This window comes from Lytechinus pictus, chromosome 9 (assembly GCF_037042905.1).
Source record: "Lytechinus pictus isolate F3 Inbred chromosome 9, Lp3.0, whole genome shotgun sequence".
Classification (NCBI taxonomy): domain Eukaryota; kingdom Metazoa; phylum Echinodermata; class Echinoidea; order Temnopleuroida; family Toxopneustidae; genus Lytechinus; species Lytechinus pictus.
This window is the reverse complement of record NC_087253.1, coordinates 22,394,889-22,415,754: the sequence shown is the minus strand read 5'-3', so window position 1 is coordinate 22,415,754 and position 20,866 is coordinate 22,394,889. Positions and strand designations below refer to the sequence as shown.

The 20,866-nt window shown below is 33.4% G+C and overlaps 2 protein-coding genes across 2 annotated transcripts; both read right to left on the bottom strand.

Moving 5' to 3' along the window:
* Positions 1-7,071: 7,071 nt before the first annotated feature.
* Positions 7,072-9,333, bottom strand: LOC135155447 (uncharacterized). Its single transcript, XM_064104411.1, has 4 exons — positions 9,165-9,333; positions 8,640-8,813; positions 8,115-8,288; positions 7,072-7,094 (listed from the first exon to the last, which is right to left on the bottom strand). The coding sequence occupies exons 1-4, from the start codon at positions 9,229-9,231 to the stop codon at positions 7,072-7,074; spliced, it is 438 nt and encodes a 145-aa protein (XP_063960481.1). The 5' UTR covers positions 9,232-9,333.
* Positions 9,334-10,985: 1,652 nt separating this feature from the next.
* Positions 10,986-13,247, bottom strand: LOC135155446 (uncharacterized). Its single transcript, XM_064104410.1, has 4 exons — positions 13,079-13,247; positions 12,554-12,727; positions 12,029-12,202; positions 10,986-11,008 (listed from the first exon to the last, which is right to left on the bottom strand). The coding sequence occupies exons 1-4, from the start codon at positions 13,143-13,145 to the stop codon at positions 10,986-10,988; spliced, it is 438 nt and encodes a 145-aa protein (XP_063960480.1). The 5' UTR covers positions 13,146-13,247.
* Positions 13,248-20,866: the final 7,619 nt, after the last annotated feature.

Here is a 20,866-nt window from a genome sequence, read left to right as displayed (position 1 = left end):
CATACTTATTATTTAATCAGTTAGAGCCCCCCAAAAAAGTTGCCCTTGGAATATTTGTAAAGAAAAAAATTCAAACATACTAGAAATATTTATGACAGTAAAATGCCTAAAAATAGCAAGCATCTTTTAGAAATTAATCCTTAAAATGAGTAAAGTAAAAAAATACTCAGTTCTTCATTTCACATCCCCATTAAGTCAAAATGGCACATTAAAAAAGCCAGTTTGACAATTTAAATATTCTGAATAAATCAATTCTTTTAATTTGGCAGATTTATCCAAGATTAATAGGATCTTACCATAACAGACAGGAACAGGTGCAGAAAGGGTTCCGTTATTACACATGAGCTCTGTTACAATCCCCATACCGGAAGAGTAGCCACTGTTACAGGCTATAACGATACTTTCATCATGGTCCAAAGAATCAGCCGTTGTTTGATTTGAGAAAGGAATTGCCTCTACGTCACAGTTTTCTATAAGAGGGAAAAAAGGATACCTCGGTAACAATATAACCCACAAAAATAACATACTTATTATTTAATCACTTAGAGCACCCCAATAAAGTTGCCTTTGGAATATTTGTAAAGAAAAAAATCCTGACATACCAGAAATATTTATGACAGTAAAATGCCTAAAAAGAGCAAGCATCTTTTAGAAATTAATCCTTACAATGAGTAAAGTAAAAAAATACTCAGTTCTTCATTTCACAACCACATCAAGTCAAAATGGCACATTAAAAAAAGCCAGTTTGAAAATCTACACTTTCTGAATAAATCAATTCTTTTGATTTGGCAGATTTATCCAAGATTAATAGGTTCTTACCATAACAGACAGGAACAGGTGCAGAAAGGGTTCCGTTATCACACATGAGCTCTGTTAGAATACCCATACTGGAAGAGTAGCCACTGTTACAGGCTATCACGATACTTTCATCATGGTCCAAAGAATCAGCCGTTGTTTGATTTGAGAAAGGAATTGCATCTACGTCACAGTTTTCTATGAGAGGGTAAAAAGGATACCTTGGTAACAATATTACCAACAAAAATAACATACTTATTATTTAATCAATTAAAGCACCCCAATAAAGTTGCCTTTTGAATATTTGTAAAGAAAAAAATTGTGACATACTACAAATATTTATGACAGTAAAATGCCTTAAAAGAGCAAGCATCTTTTAGAAATTAATCCTTACAATGAGTAAAGTAAAAAAATACTCAGTTCTTCATTTCACAACCCCATTAAGTCCAAATGGCACATTAAAAAAAAGCCAGTTTGAAAATCTACATTTTCTGAATAAATCAATTCTTTTGATTTGGCAGATTTATCCAAGATTAATAGGATCTTACCATAACAGACAGGAACAGGTGCAGAAAGGGTTCCGTTATCACACATGAGCTCTGTTAGAATACCCATACTGGAAGAGTAGCCACTGTTACACGCTATAACGATACTTTCATCATGGTCCAAAGAATCAGCCGTTGTTTGATTTGAGAAAGGAATTGCATCTACGTCACAGTTTTCTATGAGAGGGAAAAAAAATATACCTCGGTAACAATATTACCCACAAAAATAACATACTTATTATTTAATCAATTAGAGCACCCCAATAAAGTTGCCTTTTGAATATTTGTAAAGAAAAAAATTGTGACATACTACAAATATTTATGACAGTAAAATGCCTTAAAAGAGCAAGCATCTTTTAGAAATTAATCCTTACAATGGGTAAAGTAAAAAAATACTCAGTTCTTAATTTCACAACCCCATTAAGTCAAAATGGCACATTAAAAAAAAGCCAGTTTGAAAATCTACATTTTCTGAATAAATCAATTCTTTTGATTTGGCAGATTTATCCAAGATTAATAGGATCTTACCATAACAGACAGGAACAGGTGCAGAAAGGGTCCCGTTATCACACATGAGCTCTGTTACAATCCCCATACCGGAAGAGTAGCCACTGTTACAGGCTATAACGATACTTTCATCATGGTCCAAAGAATCAGCCGTTGTTTGATTTGAGAAAGGAATTGCATCCACGTCACAGTTTTCTATGAGAGGGAAAAAAAATATACCTCGATAACAATATTACCCACAAAAATAACATACTTATTATTTAATCAATTAGAGCACCCCAATAAAGTTGCCTTTTGAATATTTGTAAAGAAAAAAATTGTGACATACTACAAATATTTATGACAGTAAAATGCCTTAAAAGAGCAAGCATCTTTTAGAAATTAATCCTTACAATGAGTAAAGTAAAAAAATACTCAGTTCTTAATTTCACAACCCCATTCAGTCCAAATGGCACATTAAAAAAAAGCCAGTTTGAAAATCTACATTTTCTGAATAAATCAATTCTTTTGATTTGGCAGATTTATCCAAGATTAATAGGATCTTACCATAACAGACAGGAACAGGTGCAGAAAGGGTTCCGTTATCACACATGAGCTCTGTTAGAATACCCATACTGGAAGAGTAGCCACTGTTACAGGCTATAACGATACTTTCATCATGGTCCAAAGAATCAGCCGTTGTTTGATTTGAGAAAGGAATTGCATCTACGTCACAGTTTCCTATGAGAGGGAAAAAAATATACCTCGGTAACAATATTACCCACAAAAATAACATACTTATTATTTAATCAATTAGAGCACCCCAATAAAGTTGCCTTTTGAATATTTGTAAAGAAAAAAATTGTGACATACTACAAATATTTATGACAGTAAAATGCCTTAACCCTAAAATGGCCGGGGGGGGGGTTGAATCAACCCCCCCTCAACATTTTCTGCGATCATTCCGCCTCGCAAAATTTTTTGACCGCGCCACTCGCAGAGTTTATACTTTTTAGTCTCGCGCATCTTTTGAGACCAAATTTACGACGCCCGGGTACGCGGTTTCGAAATTACGCAACATTTTGTAGGTGCATGTCAGACCAAAAATTGTTCCAAAACGTGATTTTGTGTACAAAGTCAATGCAAATTGAGTTTTCTCATCTTATTTATAAAGATATGATTATTTCTACTTTAAACAGCTGAAAGCAATTGATTTTAGCATAATTATGCTTCAAAAAGGTTGTGCAATAAATCTGGTGAAAAAAACAAAGAAAAACAAAAGGTTGAAAAACAAAGAAATACATAAGAAATTCATAAAACAATAAAATACATAAGAAATTGATTTCCAAACCGAAGTTTTTTTCAATTGCCATTGTTAAGAATGCTACAAAGAATATTTTTACCAAAAATTAGCATTCTAGGAGCTTTATTTAGTGAATTAGAGCAAAAAGTATGATTTATGCATAAATTAGCATAATTAATTCATATAAAATAAAATTTCATTATTTTGGAAAATTTTACCATGCAGCCTTGTAGATTACATCGCACACTACCAGCATGCAAATTTTTGCGGCGCTCGCGCGATCGGCGGCCGAGATCTCAGGGGGGGGGTTGAATCAACCCCCCCCGGCCACAGAACAGCCAAAAAAGCCCGGCCTAGTTAGGGTTAAAAGAGCAAGCATCTTTTAGAAATTAATCCTCAATGAGTAAAGTAAAAAAATACTCAGTTCTTAATTTCACAACCCCATTAAGTCTAAATGGCACATTAAAAAAAAGCCAGTTTGAAAATCTACATTTTCTGAATAAATCAATTCTTTTGATTTGGCAGATTTATCCAAGATTAATAGGATCTTACCATAACAGACAGGAACAGGTGCAGAAAGGGTCCCGTTATCACACATGAGCTCTGTTACAATCCCCATACCGGAAGAGTAGCCACTGTTACAGGCTATAACGATACTTTCATCATGGTCCAAAGAATCAGCCGTTGTTTGATTTGAGAAAGGAATTGCATCTATGTCACAGTTTTCTATGAGAGGGAAAAAAAATATACCTCGATAACAATATTACCCACAAAAATAACATACTTATTATTTAATCAATTAGAGCACCCCAATAAAGTTGCCTTTTGAATATTTGTAAAGAAAAAAATTGTGACATACTACAAATATTTATGACAGTAAAATGCCTTAAAAGAGCAAGCATCTTTTAGAAATTAATCCTTACAATGAGTAAAGTAAAAAAATACTCAGTTCTTAATTTCACAACCCCATTAAGTCTAAATGGTACATTAAAAAAAAGCCAGTTTGAAAATCTACATTTTCTGAATAAATCAATTCTTTTGATTTGGCAGATTTATCCAAGATTAATAGGATCTTACCATAACAGACAGGAACAGGTGCAGAAAGGGTTCCGTTATCACACATGAGCTCTGTTACAATCCCCATACCGGAAGAGTAGCCACTGTTACAGGCTATAACGATACTTTCATCATGGTCCAAAGAATCAGCCGTTGTTTGATTTGAGAAAGGAATTGCCTCTACGTCACAGTTTTCTATAAGAGGGAAAAAAGGATACCTCGGTAACAATATAACCCACAAAAATAACATACTTATTATTTAATCACTTAGAGCACCCCAATAAAGTTGCCTTTGGAATATTTGTAAAGAAAAAAATCCTGACATACCAGAAATATTTATGACAGTAAAATGCCTAAAAAGAGCAAGCATCTTTTAGAAATTAATCCTTACAATGAGTAAAGTAAAAAAATACTCAGTTCTTCATTTCACAACCACATCAAGTCAAAATGGCACATTAAAAAAAGCCAGTTTGAAAATCTAAATTTTCTGAATAAATCAATTCTTTTAATTTGGCAGATTTATCCAAGATTAATAGGAGCTTACCATAACAGACAGGAACAGGTGCAGAAAGGGTTCCGTTATCACACATGAGCTCTGTTAGAATACCCATACCGGAAGAGTAGCCACTGTTACAGGCTATAACGATACTTTCATCATGGTCCAAAGAATCAGCCGTTGTTTGATTTGAGAAAGGAATTGCATCTACGTCACAGTTTTCTATGAAAGGGAAAAATATATACCTCGGTTACAATATTACCAACAAAAATAACATACTTATTATTTAATCAGTTAGAGCCCCCCAAAAAAGTTGCCCTTGGAATATTTGTAAAGAAAAAAATTCAAACATACTAGAAATATTTATGACAGTAAAATGCCTAAAAATAGCAAGCATCTTTTAGAAATTAATCCTTAAAATGAGTAAAGTAAAAAAATACTCAGTTCTTCATTTCACATCCCCATTAAGTCAAAATGGCACATTAAAAAAGCCAGTTTGACAATTTAAATATTCTGAATAAATCAATTCTTTTAATTTGGCAGATTTATCCAAGATTAATAGGATCTTACCATAACAGACAGGAACAGGTGCAGAAAGGGTTCCGTTATTACACATGAGCTCTGTTACAATCCCCATACCGGAAGAGTAGCCACTGTTACAGGCTATAACGATACTTTCATCATGGTCCAAAGAATCAGCCGTTGTTTGATTTGAGAAAGGAATTGCCTCTACGTCACAGTTTTCTATAAGAGGGAAAAAAGGATACCTCGGTAACAATATAACCCACAAAAATAACATACTTATTATTTAATCACTTAGAGCACCCCAATAAAGTTGCCTTTGGAATATTTGTAAAGAAAAAATTCCTGACATACCAGAAATATTTATGACAGTAAAATGCCTAAAAAGAGCAAGCATCTTTTAGAAATTAATCCTTACAATGAGTAAAGTAAAAAAATACTCAGTTCTTCATTTCACAACCACATCAAGTCAAAATGGCACATTAAAAAAAGCCAGTTTGAAAATCTACACTTTCTGAATAAATCAATTCTTTTGATTTGGCAGATTTATCCAAGATTAATAGGTTCTTACCATAACAGACAGGAACAGGTGCAGAAAGGGTTCCGTTATCACACATGAGCTCTGTTAGAATACCCATACTGGAAGAGTAGCCACTGTTACAGGCTATCACGATACTTTCATCATGGTCCAAAGAATCAGCCGTTGTTTGATTTGAGAAAGGAATTGCATCTACGTCACAGTTTTCTATGAGAGGGTAAAAAGGATACCTTAGTAACAATATTACCAACAAAAATAACATACTTATTATTTTATCAGTTAGAGCCCCCCCCAAAAAAGTTGCCCTTGGAATATTTGTAAAGAAAAAAATTGTGACATACTACAAATATTTATGACAGTAAAATGCCTTAAAAGAGCAAGCATCTTTTAGAAATTAATCCTTAAAATGAGTAAAGTAAAAAAATACTCAGTTCTTCATTTCACAACCCCATTAAGTCCAAATGGCACATTAAAAAAAAGCCAGTTTGAAAATCTACATTTTCTGAATAAATCAATTCTTTTGATTTGGCAGATTTATCCAAGATTAATAGGATCTTACCAACACAGACAGGAACAGGTGCAGAAAGGGTTCCGTTATCACACATGAGCTCTGTTAGAATACCCATACTGGAAGAGTAGCCACTGTTACAGGCTATAACGATACTTTCATCATGGTCCAAAGAATCAGCAGTTGTTTGATTTGAGAAAGGAATTGCATCTACGTCACAGTTTCCTATGAGAGGGAAAAAAATATACCTCGGTAACAATATTACCCACAAAAATAACATACTTATTATTTAATCAATTAGAGCACCCCAATAAAGTTGCCTTTTGAATATTTGTAAAGAAAAAAATTGTGACATACTACAAATATTTATGACAGTAAAATGCCTTAAAAGAGCAAGCATCTTTTAGAAATTAATCCTTACAATGAGTAAAGTAAAAAAATACTCAGTTCTTAATTTCACAACCCCATTCAGTCCAAATGGCACATTAAAAAAAAAGCCAGTTTGAAAATCTACATTTTCTGAATAAATCAATTCTTTTGATTTGGCAGATTTATCCAAGATTAATAGGATCTTACCATAACAGACAGGAACAGGTGCAGAAAGGGTTCCGTTATCACACATGAGCTCTGTTAGAATACCCATACTGGAAGAGTAGCCACTGTTACAGGCTATAACGATACTTTCATCATGGTCCAAAGAATCAGCCGTTGTTTGATTTGAGAAAGGAATTGCATCTACGTCACAGTTTCCTATGAGAGGGAAAAAAATATACCTCGGTAACAATATTACCCACAAAAATAACATACTTATTATTTAATCAATTAGAGCACCCCAATAAAGTTGCCTTTTGAATATTTGTAAAGAAAAAAATTGTGACATACTACAAATATTTATGACAGTAAAATGCCTTAACCCTAAAATGGCCGGGGGGGGGGGTTGAATCAACCCCCCCTCAACATTTTCTGCGATCATTCCGCCTCGCAAAATTTTTTGACCGCGCCACTCGCAGAGTTTATACTTTTTAGTCTCGCGCATCTTTTGAGACCAAATTTACGACGCCCGGGTACGCGGTTTCGAAATTACGCAACATTTTGTAAGTGCATGTCAGACCAAAAATTGTTCCAAAACGTGATTTTGTGTACAAAGTCAATGCAAATTGAGTTTTCTCATCTTATTTATAAAGATATGATTATTTCTACTTTAAACAGCTGAAAGCAATTGATTTTAGCATAATTATGCTTCAAAAAGGTTGTGCAATAAATCTGGTGAAAAAAACAAAGAAAAACAAAAGGTTGAAAAACAAAGAAATACATAAGAAATTCATAAAACAATAAAATACATAAGAAATTGATTTCCAAACCGAAGTTTTTTTCAATTGCCATTGTTAAGAATGCTACAAAGAATATTTTTACCAAAAATTAGCATTCTAGGAGCTTTATTTAGTGAATTAGAGCAAAAAGTATGATTTATGCATAAATTAGCATAATTAATTCATATAAAATAAAATTTCATTATTTTGGAAAATTTTACCATGCAGCCTTGTAGATTACATCGCACACTACCAGCATGCAAATTTTTGCGGCGCTCGCGCGATCGGCGGCCGAGATCTCAGGGGGGGGGTTGAATCAACCCCCCCCGGCCACAGAACAGCCAAAAAAGCCCGGCCTAGTTAGGGTTAAAAGAGCAAGCATCTTTTAGAAATTAATCCTCAATGAGTAAAGTAAAAAAATACTCAGTTCTTAATTTCACAACCCCATTAAGTCTAAATGGCACATTAAAAAAAAGCCAGTTTGAAAATCTACATTTTCTGAATAAATCAATTCTTTTGATTTGGCAGATTTATCCAAGATTAATAGGATCTTACCATAACAGACAGGAACAGGTGCAGAAAGGGTCCCGTTATCACACATGAGCTCTGTTACAATCCCCATACCGGAAGAGTAGCCACTGTTACAGGCTATAACGATACTTTCATCATGGTCCAAAGAATCAGCCGTTGTTTGATTTGAGAAAGGAATTGCATCTATGTCACAGTTTTCTATGAGAGGGAAAAAAAATATACCTCGATAACAATATTACCCACAAAAATAACATACTTATTATTTAATCAATTAGAGCACCCCAATAAAGTTGCCTTTTGAATATTTGTAAAGAAAAAAATTGTGACATACTACAAATATTTATGACAGTAAAATGCCTTAAAAGAGCAAGCATCTTTTAGAAATTAATCCTTACAATGAGTAAAGTAAAAAAATACTCAGTTCTTAATTTCACAACCCCATTAAGTCTAAATGGTACATTAAAAAAAAGCCAGTTTGAAAATCTACATTTTCTGAATAAATCAATTCTTTTGATTTGGCAGATTTATCCAAGATTAATAGGATCTTACCATAACAGACAGGAACAGGTGCAGAAAGGGTCCCGTTATCACACATGAGCTCTGTTACAATCCCCATACCGGAAGAGTAGCCACTGTTACAGGCTATAACGATACTTTCATCATGGTCCAAAGAATCAGCCGTTGTTTGATTTGAGAAAGGAATTGCATCCACGTCACAGTTTTCTATGAGAGGGAAAAAAAATATACCTCGATAACAATATTACCCACAAAAATAACATACTTATTATTTAATCAATTAGAGCACCCCAATAAAGTTGCCTTTTGAATATTTGTAAAGAAAAAAATTGTGACATACTACAAATATTTATGACAGTAAAATGCCTTAAAAGAGCAAGCATCTTTTAGAAATTAATCCTTACAATGAGTAAAGTAAAAAAATACTCAGTTCTTAATTTCACAACCCCATTAAGTCCAAATGGCACATTAAAAAAAAGCCAGTTTGAAAATCTACATTTTCTGAATAAATCAATTCTTTTGATTTGGCAGATTTATCCAAGATTAATAAGATCTTACCATAACAGACAGGAACAGGTGCAGAAAGGGTTCCGTTATCACACATGAGCTCTGTTAGAATACCCATACTGGAAGAGTAGCCACTGTTACAGGCTATAACGATACTTTCATCATGGTCCAAAGAATCAGCCGTTGTTTGATTTGAGAAAGGAATTGCATCTACGTCACAGTTTTCTATGAGAGGGAAAAAAATATACCTCGGTAACAATATTACCAACAAAAATAACATACTTATTATTTTATCAGTTAGAGCCCCCCAAAAAAAGTTGCCCTTGGAATATTTGTAAAGAAAAAAATTGTGACATACTACAAATATTTATGACAGTAAAATGCCTTAAAAGAGCAAGCATCTTTTAGAAATTAATCCTTAAAATGAGTAAAGTAAAAAAATACTCAGTTCTTCATTTCACAACCCCATTAAGTCCAAATGGCACATTAAAAAAAAGCCAGTTTGAAAATCTACATTTTCTGAATAAATCAATTCTTTTGATTTGGCAGATTTATCCAAGATTAATAAGATCTTACCATAACAGACAGGAACAGGTGCAGAAAGGGTTCCGTTATCACACATGAGCTCTGTTAGAATACCCATACTGGAAGAGTAGCCACTGTTACAGGCTATAACGATACTTTCATCATGGTCCAAAGAATCAGCCGTTGTTTGATTTGAGAAAGGAATTGCATCTACGTCACAGTTTTCTATGAGAGGGAAAAAAATATACCTCGGTAACAATATTACCAACAAAAATAACATACTTATTATTTTATCAGTTAGAGCCCCCCCAAAAAAGTTGCCCTTGGAATATTTGTAAAGAAAAAAATTGTGACATACTACAAATATTTATGACAGTAAAATGCCTTAAAAGAGCAAGCATCTTTTAGAAATTAATCCTTAAAATGAGTAAAGTAAAAAAATACTCAGTTCTTCATTTCACAACCCCATTAAGTCCAAATGGCACATTAAAAAAAAGCCAGTTTGAAAATCTACATTTTCTGAATAAATCAATTCTTTTGATTTGGCAGATTTATCCAAGATTAATAGGATCTTACCAACACAGACAGGAACAGGTGCAGAAAGGGTTCCGTTATCACACATGAGCTCTGTTAGAATACCCATACTGGAAGAGTAGCCACTGTTACAGGCTATAACGATACTTTCATCATGGTCCAAAGAATCAGCAGTTGTTTGATTTGAGAAAGGAATTGCATCTACGTCACAGTTTCCTATGAGAGGGAAAAAAATATACCTCGGTAACAATATTACCCACAAAAATAACATACTTATTATTTAATCAATTAGAGCACCCCAATAAAGTTGCCTTTTGAATATTTGTAAAGAAAAAAATTGTGACATACTACAAATATTTATGACAGTAAAATGCCTTAAAAGAGCAAGCATCTTTTAGAAATTAATCCTTACAATGAGTAAAGTAAAAAAATACTCAGTTCTTAATTTCACAACCCCATTCAGTCCAAATGGCACATTAAAAAAAAAGCCAGTTTGAAAATCTACATTTTCTGAATAAATCAATTCTTTTGATTTGGCAGATTTATCCAAGATTAATAGGATCTTACCATAACAGACAGGAACAGGTGCAGAAAGGGTTCCGTTATCACACATGAGCTCTGTTAGAATACCCATACTGGAAGAGTAGCCACTGTTACAGGCTATAACGATACTTTCATCATGGTCCAAAGAATCAGCCGTTGTTTGATTTGAGAAAGGAATTGCATCTACGTCACAGTTTCCTATGAGAGGGAAAAAAATATACCTCGGTAACAATATTACCCACAAAAATAACATACTTATTATTTAATCAATTAGAGCACCCCAATAAAGTTGCCTTTTGAATATTTGTAAAGAAAAAAATTGTGACATACTACAAATATTTATGACAGTAAAATGCCTTAACCCTAAAATGGCCGGGGGGGGGGGTTGAATCAACCCCCCCTCAACATTTTCTGCGATCATTCCGCCTCGCAAAATTTTTTGACCGCGCCACTCGCAGAGTTTATACTTTTTAGTCTCGCGCATCTTTTGAGACCAAATTTACGACGCCCGGGTACGCGGTTTCGAAATTACGCAACATTTTGTAAGTGCATGTCAGACCAAAAATTGTTCCAAAACGTGATTTTGTGTACAAAGTCAATGCAAATTGAGTTTTCTCATCTTATTTATAAAGATATGATTATTTCTACTTTAAACAGCTGAAAGCAATTGATTTTAGCATAATTATGCTTCAAAAAGGTTGTGCAATAAATCTGGTGAAAAAAACAAAGAAAAACAAAAGGTTGAAAAACAAAGAAATACATAAGAAATTCATAAAACAATAAAATACATAAGAAATTGATTTCCAAACCGAAGTTTTTTTCAATTGTCATTGTTAAGAATGCTACAAAGAATATTTTTACCAAAAATTAGCATTCTAGGAGCTTTATTTAGTGAATTAGAGCAAAAAGTATGATTTATGCATAAATTAGCATAATTAATTCATATAAAATAAAATTTCATTATTTTGGAAAATTTTACCATGCAGCCTTGTAGATTACATCGCACACTACCAGCATGCAAATTTTTGCGGCGCTCGCGCGATCGGCGGCCGAGATCTCAGGGGGGGGGTTGAATCAACCCCCCCCGGCCACAGAACAGCCAAAAAAGCCCGGCCTAGTTAGGGTTAAAAGAGCAAGCATCTTTTAGAAATTAATCCTCAATGAGTAAAGTAAAAAAATACTCAGTTCTTAATTTCACAACCCCATTAAGTCTAAATGGCACATTAAAAAAAAGCCAGTTTGAAAATCTACATTTTCTGAATAAATCAATTCTTTTGATTTGGCAGATTTATCCAAGATTAATAGGATCTTACCATAACAGACAGGAACAGGTGCAGAAAGGGTCCCGTTATCACACATGAGCTCTGTTACAATCCCCATACCGGAAGAGTAGCCACTGTTACAGGCTATAACGATACTTTCATCATGGTCCAAAGAATCAGCCGTTGTTTGATTTGAGAAAGGAATTGCATCTATGTCACAGTTTTCTATGAGAGGGAAAAAAAATATACCTCGATAACAATATTACCCACAAAAATAACATACTTATTATTTAATCAATTAGAGCACCCCAATAAAGTTGCCTTTTGAATATTTGTAAAGAAAAAAATTGTGACATACTACAAATATTTATGACAGTAAAATGCCTTAAAAGAGCAAGCATCTTTTAGAAATTAATCCTTACAATGAGTAAAGTAAAAAAATACTCAGTTCTTAATTTCACAACCCCATTAAGTCTAAATGGTACATTAAAAAAAAGCCAGTTTGAAAATCTACATTTTCTGAATAAATCAATTCTTTTGATTTGGCAGATTTATCCAAGATTAATAGGATCTTACCATAACAGACAGGAACAGGTGCAGAAAGGGTCCCGTTATCACACATGAGCTCTGTTACAATCCCCATACCGGAAGAGTAGCCACTGTTACAGGCTATAACGATACTTTCATCATGGTCCAAAGAATCAGCCGTTGTTTGATTTGAGAAAGGAATTGCATCCACGTCACAGTTTTCTATGAGAGGGAAAAAAAATATACCTCGATAACAATATTACCCACAAAAATAACATACTTATTATTTAATCAATTAGAGCACCCCAATAAAGTTGCCTTTTGAATATTTGTAAAGAAAAAAATTGTGACATACTACAAATATTTATGACAGTAAAATGCCTTAAAAGAGCAAGCATCTTTTAGAAATTAATCCTTACAATGAGTAAAGTAAAAAAATACTCAGTTCTTAATTTCACAACCCCATTAAGTCCAAATGGCACATTAAAAAAAAGCCAGTTTGAAAATCTACATTTTCTGAATAAATCAATTCTTTTGATTTGGCAGATTTATCCAAGATTAATAAGATCTTACCATAACAGACAGGAACAGGTGCAGAAAGGGTTCCGTTATCACACATGAGCTCTGTTAGAATACCCATACTGGAAGAGTAGCCACTGTTACAGGCTATAACGATACTTTCATCATGGTCCAAAGAATCAGCCGTTGTTTGATTTGAGAAAGGAATTGCATCTACGTCACAGTTTTCTATGAGAGGGAAAAAAATATACCTCGGTAACAATATTACCAACAAAAATAACATACTTATTATTTTATCAGTTAGAGCCCCCCAAAAAAAGTTGCCCTTGGAATATTTGTAAAGAAAAAAATTGTGACATACTACAAATATTTATGACAGTAAAATGCCTTAAAAGAGCAAGCATCTTTTAGAAATTAATCCTTAAAATGAGTAAAGTAAAAAAATACTCAGTTCTTCATTTCACAACCCCATTAAGTCCAAATGGCACATTAAAAAAAAGCCAGTTTGAAAATCTACATTTTCTGAATAAATCAATTCTTTTGATTTGGCAGATTTATCCAAGATTAATAAGATCTTACCATAACAGACAGGAACAGGTGCAGAAAGGGTTCCGTTATCACACATGAGCTCTGTTAGAATACCCATACTGGAAGAGTAGCCACTGTTACAGGCTATAACGATACTTTCATCATGGTCCAAAGAATCAGCCGTTGTTTGATTTGAGAAAGGAATTGCATCTACGTCACAGTTTTCTATGAGAGGGAAAAAAATATACCTCGGTAACAATATTACCAACAAAAATAACATACTTATTATTTTATCAGTTAGAGCCCCCCCCAAAAAGTTGCCCTTGGAATATTTGTAAAGAAAAAAATTGTGACATACTACAAATATTTATGACAGTAAAATGCCTTAAAAGAGCAAGCATCTTTTAGAAATTAATCCTTAAAATGAGTAAAGTAAAAAAATACTCAGTTCTTCATTTCACAACCCCATTAAGTCCAAATGGCACATTAAAAAAAAGCCAGTTTGAAAATCTACATTTTCTGAATAAATCAATTCTTTTGATTTGGCAGATTTATCCAAGATTAATAGGATCTTACCAACACAGACAGGAACAGGTGCAGAAAGGGTTCCGTTATCACACATGAGCTCTGTTAGAATACCCATACTGGAAGAGTAGCCACTGTTACAGGCTATAACGATACTTTCATCATGGTCCAAAGAATCAGCAGTTGTTTGATTTGAGAAAGGAATTGCATCTACGTCACAGTTTCCTATGAGAGGGAAAAAAATATACCTCGGTAACAATATTACCCACAAAAATAACATACTTATTATTTAATCAATTAGAGCACCCCAATAAAGTTGCCTTTTGAATATTTGTAAAGAAAAAAATTGTGACATACTACAAATATTTATGACAGTAAAATGCCTTAAAAGAGCAAGCATCTTTTAGAAATTAATCCTTACAATGAGTAAAGTAAAAAAATACTCAGTTCTTAATTTCACAACCCCATTCAGTCCAAATGGCACATTAAAAAAAAAGCCAGTTTGAAAATCTACATTTTCTGAATAAATCAATTCTTTTGATTTGGCAGATTTATCCAAGATTAATAGGATCTTACCATAACAGACAGGAACAGGTGCAGAAAGGGTTCCGTTATCACACATGAGCTCTGTTAGAATACCCATACTGGAAGAGTAGCCACTGTTACAGGCTATAACGATACTTTCATCATGGTCCAAAGAATCAGCCGTTGTTTGATTTGAGAAAGGAATTGCATCTACGTCACAGTTTCCTATGAGAGGGAAAAAAATATACCTCGGTAACAATATTACCCACAAAAATAACATACTTATTATTTAATCAATTAGAGCACCCCAATAAAGTTGCCTTTTGAATATTTGTAAAGAAAAAAATTGTGACATACTACAAATATTTATGACAGTAAAATGCCTTAACCCTAAAATGGCCGGGGGGGGGGTTGAATCAACCACCCCTCAACATTTTCTGCGATCATTCCGCCTCGCAAAATTTTTTGACCGCGCCACTCGCAGAGTTTATACTTTTTAGTCTCGCGCATCTTTTGAGACCAAATTTACGACGCCCGGGTACGCGGTTTCGAAATTACGCAACATTTTGTAAGTGCATGTCAGACCAAAAATTGTTCCAAAACGTGATTTTGTGTACAAAGTCAATGCAAATTGAGTTTTCTCATCTTATTTATAAAGATATGATTATTTCTACTTTAAACAGCTGAAAGCAATTGATTTTAGCATAATTATGCTTCAAAAAGGTTGTGCAATAAATCTGGTGAAAAAAACAAAGAAAAACAAAAGGTTGAAAAACAAAGAAATACATAAGAAATTCATAAAACAATAAAATACATAAGAAATTGATTTCCAAACCGAAGTTTTTTTCAATTGCCATTGTTAAGAATGCTACAAAGAATATTTTTACCAAAAATTAGCATTCTAGGAGCTTTATTTAGTGAATTAGAGCAAAAAGTATGATTTATGCATAAATTAGCATAATTAATTCATATAAAATAAAATTTCATTATTTTGGAAAATTTTACCATGCAGCCTTGTAGATTACATCGCACACTACCAGCATGCAAATTTTTGCGGCGCTCGCGCGATCGGCGGCCGAGATCTCAGGGGGGGGGGGTTGAATCAACCCCCCCCCCCCGGCCACAGAACAGCCAAAAAAGCCCGGCCTAGTTAGGGTTAAAAGAGCAAGCATCTTTTAGAAATTAATCCTCAATGAGTAAAGTAAAAAAATACTCAGTTCTTAATTTCACAACCCCATTAAGTCTAAATGGCACATTAAAAAAAAGCCAGTTTGAAAATCTACATTTTCTGAATAAATCAATTCTTTTGATTTGGCAGATTTATCCAAGATTAATAGGATCTTACCATAACAGACAGGAACAGGTGCAGAAAGGGTCCCGTTATCACACATGAGCTCTGTTACAATCCCCATACCGGAAGAGTAGCCACTGTTACAGGCTATAACGATACTTTCATCATGGTCCAAAGAATCAGCCGTTGTTTGATTTGAGAAAGGAATTGCATCTATGTCACAGTTTTCTATGAGAGGGAAAAAAAATATACCTCGATAACAATATTACCCACAAAAATAACATACTTATTATTTAATCAATTAGAGCACCCCAATAAAGTTGCCTTTTGAATATTTGTAAAGAAAAAAATTGTGACATACTACAAAAATTTATGACAGTAAAATGCCTTAAAAGAGCAAGCATCTTTTAGAAATTAATCCTTACAATGAGTAAAGTAAAAAAATACTCAGTTCTTAATTTCACAACCCCATTAAGTCTAAATGGCACATTAAAAAAAAGCCAGTTTGAAAATCTACATTTTCTGAATAAATCAATTCTTTTGATTTGGCAGATTTATCCAAGATTAATAGGATCTTACCATTACAGACAGGAACAGGTGCAGAAAGGGTCCCGTTATCACACATGAGCTCTGTTACAATCCCCATACCGGAAGAGTAGCCACTGTTACAGGCTATAACGATACTTTCATCATGGTCCAAAGAATCAGCCGTTGTTTGATTTGAGAAAGGAATTGCATCCACGTCACAGTTTTCTATGAGAGGGAAAAAAAATATACCTCGATAACAATATTACCCACAAAAATAACATACTTATTATTTAATCAATTAGAGCACCCCAATAAAGTTGCCTTTTGAATATTTGTAAAGAAAAAAATTGTGACATACTACAAATATTTATGACAGTAAAATGCCTTAAAAGAGCAAGCATCTTTTAGAAATTAATCCTTAAAATGAGTAAAGTAAAAAAATACTCAGTTCTTAATTTCACAACCCCATTAAGTCCAAATGGCACATTAAAAAAAAGCCAGTTTGAAAATCTACATTTTCTGAATAAATCAATTCTTTTGATTTGGCAGATTTATCCAAGATTAATAAGATCTTACCATAACAGACAGGAACAGGTGCAGAAAGGGTTCCGTTATCACACATGAGCTCTGTTAGAATACCCATACTGGAAGAGTAGCCACTGTTACAGGCTATAACGATACTTTCATCATGGTCCAAAGAATCAGCCGTTGTTTGATTTGAGAAAGGAATTGCATCTACGTCACAGTTTTCTATGAGAGGGAAAAAAATATACCTCGGTAACAATATTACCAACAAAAATAACATACTTATTATTTTATCAGTTAGAGCCCCCCCAAAAAAGTTGCCCTTGGAATATTTGTAAAGAAAAAAATTGTGACATACTACAAATATTTATGACAGTAAAATGCCTTAAAAGAGCAAGCATCTTTTAGAAATTAATCCTTAAAATGAGTAAAGTAAAAAAATACTCAGTTCTTCATTTCACAACCCCATTAAGTCCAAATGGCACATTAAAAAAAAGCCAGTTTGAAAATCTACATTTTCTGAATAAATCAATTCTTTTGATTTGGCAGATTTATCCAAGATTAATAGGATCTTACCAACACAGACAGGAACAGGTGCAGAAAGGGTTCCGTTATCACACATGAGCTCTGTTAGAATACCCATACTGGAAGAGTAGCCACTGTTACAGGCTATAACGATACTTTCATCATGGTCCAAAGAATCAGCAGTTGTTTGATTTGAGAAAGGAATTGCATCTACGTCACAGTTTCCTATGAGAGGGAAAAAAATATACCTCGGTAACAATATTACCCACAAAAATAACATACTTATTATTTAATCAATTAGAGCACCCCAATAAAGTTGCCTTTTGAATATTTGTAAAGAAAAAAATTGTGACATACTACAAATATTTATGACAGTAAAATGCCTTAAAAGAGCAAGCATCTTTTAGAAATTAATCCTTACAATGAGTAAAGTAAAAAAATACTCAGTTCTTAATTTCACAACCCCATTCAGTCCAAATGGCACATTAAAAAAAAAGCCAGTTTGAAAATCTACATTTTCTGAATAAATCAATTCTTTTGATTTGGCAGATTTATCCAAGATTAATAGGATCTTACCATAACAGACAGGAACAGGTGCAGAAAGGGTTCCGTTATCACACATGAGCTCTGTTAGAATACCCATACTGGAAGAGTAGCCACTGTTACAGGCTATAACGATACTTTCATCATGGTCCAAAGAATCAGCCGTTGTTTGATTTGAGAAAGGAATTGCATCTACGTCACAGTTTCCTATGAGAGGGAAAAAAATATACCTCGGTAACAATATTACCCACAAAAATAACATACTTATTATTTAATCAATTAGAGCACCCCAATAAAGTTGCCTTTTGAATATTTGTAAAGAAAAAAATTGTGACATACTACAAATATTTATGACAGTAAAATGCCTTAAAAGAGCAAGCATCTTTTAGAAATTAATCCTCAATGAGTAAAGTAAAAAAATAATCAGTTCTTAATTTCACAACCCCATTAAGTCTAAATGGCACATTAAAAAAAAGCCAGTTTGAAAATCTACATTTTCTGAATAAATCAATTCTTTTGATTTGGCAGATTTATCCAAGATTAATAGGATCTTACCATAACAGACAGGAACAGGTGCAGAAAGGGTCCCGTTATCACACATGAGCTCTGTTACAATCCCCATACCGGAAGAGTAGCCACTGTTACAGGCTATAACGATACTTTCATCATGGTCCAAAGAATGAGCCGTTGTTTGATTTGAGAAAGGAATTGCATCTATGTCACAGTTTTCTATGAGAGGGAAAAAAAATATACCTCGATAACAATATTACCCACAAAAATAACATACTTATTATTTAATCAATTAGAGCACCCCAATAAAGTTGCCTTTTGAATATTTGTAAAGAAAAAAATTGTGACATACTACAAATATTTATGACAGTAAAATGCCTTAAAAGAGCAAGCATCTTTTAGAAATTAATCCTTACAATGAGTAAAGTAAAAAAATACTCAGTTCTTAAAATAACCCCATTAAGTCTAAATGGCACATTAAAAAAAGCCAGTTTGAAAATCTACATTTTCTGAATAAATCAATTCTTTTGATTTGGCAGATTTATCCAAGATTAATAGGATCTTACCATAACAGACAGGAACAGGTGCAGAAAGGGTCCCGTTATCACACATGAGCTCTGTTACAATCCCCATACCGGAAGAGTAGCCACTGTTACAGGCTATAACGATACTTTCATCATGGTCCAAAGAATCAGCCGTTGTTTGATTTGAGAAAGGAATTGCATCTATGTCACAGTTTTCTATGAGAGGGAAAAAAAATATACCTCGATAACAATATTACCCACAAAAATAACATACTTATTATTTAATCAATTAGAGCACCCCAAAAAAGTTGCCTTTTGAATATTTGTAAAGAAAAAAATTGTGACATACTACAAATATTTATGACAGTAAAATGCCTTAAAAGAGCAAGCATCTTTTAGAAATTAATCCTCAATGAGTAAAGTAAAAAAATACTCAGTTCTTAATTTCACAACCCCATTAAGTCTAAATGGCACATTAAAAAAAAGCCAGTTTGAAAATCTACATTTTCTGAATAAATCAATTCTTTTGATTTGGCAGATTTATCCAAGATTAATAGGATCTTACCATAACAGACAGGAACAGGTGCAGAAAGGGTCCCGTTATCACACATGAGCTCTGTTAGAATACCCATACCGGAAGAGTAGCCACTGTTACAGGCTATAACGATACTTTCATCATGGTCCAAAGAATCAGCCGTTGTTTGATTTGAGAAAGGAATTGCATTTACGTCACAGTTTTCTATGAGAGGGAAAAAAAATATACCTCGGTAACAATATTACCCACAAAAATAACATACTTATTAATTAATCAATTAGAGCACCCCAATAAAGTTGCCTTTTGAATATTTGTAAAGAAAAAAATTGTGACATACTACAAATATTTATGACAGTAAAATGCCTTAAAAGAGCAAGCATCTTTTAGAAATTAATCCTTACAATGAGTAAAGTAAAAAAATACTCAGTTCTTAATTTCACAACCCCATTAAGTCTAAATGGCACATTAAAAAAAGCCAGTTTGAAAATCTACATTTTCTGAATAAATCAATTCTTTTGATTTGGCAGATTTATCCAAGATTAATAGGATCTTACCATAACAGACAGGAACAGGTGCAGAAAGGGTCCCGTTATCACACATGAGCTCTGTTACAATCCCCATACCGGAAGAGTAGCCACTGTTACAGGCTATAACGATACTTTCATCATGGTCCAAAGAATCAGCCGTTGTTTGATTTGAGAAAGGAATTGCATCTATGTCACAGTTTTCTATGAGAGGGAAAAAAATATACCTCGGTAACAATATTACCCACAAAAATAACATACTTATTATTTAATCAATTAGAGCACCCCAATAAAGTTGCCTTTTGAATATTTGTAAAGAAAAAAATTAAGACATACTACAAATATTTATGACAGTAAAATGCCTTAAAAGAGCAAGCATCTTTTAGAAATTAATCCTTACAATGAGTAAAGTAAAAAAATACTCAGTTCTTCATTTCACAACCCCATTAAGTCCAAATGGCACATTAAAAAAAAGCCAGTTTGAAAATCTACATTTTCTGAATAAATCAATTCTTTTGATTTGGCAGATTTATCCAAGATTAATAGGATCTTACCATAACAGACAGGAACAGGTGCAGAAAGGGTTCCGTTATCACACATGAGCTCTGTTAGAATACCCATACCGGAAGAGTAGCCACTGTTACAGGCTATAACGATACTTTCATCATGGTCCAAAGAATCAGCCGTTGTTTGATTTGAGAAAGGAATTGCATCTAATTCACAGTTTTCTATGAAAGGGAAAAATATATACCTCGGTTA

What these genes read in the sequence shown, in the direction of transcription:
- LOC135155447 (XM_064104411.1), bottom strand. Translation starts at nt 9,231, where the DNA reads ATGGGTATTCTAACAGAGCTCATGTGTGATAACGGAACCCTTTCTGCA. An exon ending in ACCTGTTCCTGTCTGTTATG is followed by an intron (nt 8,814 to 9,164) that starts GTAAGATCTTAT and finishes TCCCTCTCATAG; the next exon opens with AAAACTGTGACGTGGATGCA. An exon ending in ACCTGTTCCTGTCTGTTATG is followed by an intron (nt 8,289 to 8,639) that starts GTAAGATCCTAT and finishes TCCCTCTCATAG; the next exon opens with AAAACTGTGACATAGATGCA.
- LOC135155446 (XM_064104410.1), bottom strand. Translation starts at nt 13,145, where the DNA reads ATGGGTATTCTAACAGAGCTCATGTGTGATAACGGAACCCTTTCTGCA. An exon ending in ACCTGTTCCTGTCTGTTATG is followed by an intron (nt 12,728 to 13,078) that starts GTAAGATCTTAT and finishes TCCCTCTCATAG; the next exon opens with AAAACTGTGACGTGGATGCA. An exon ending in ACCTGTTCCTGTCTGTTATG is followed by an intron (nt 12,203 to 12,553) that starts GTAAGATCCTAT and finishes TCCCTCTCATAG; the next exon opens with AAAACTGTGACATAGATGCA.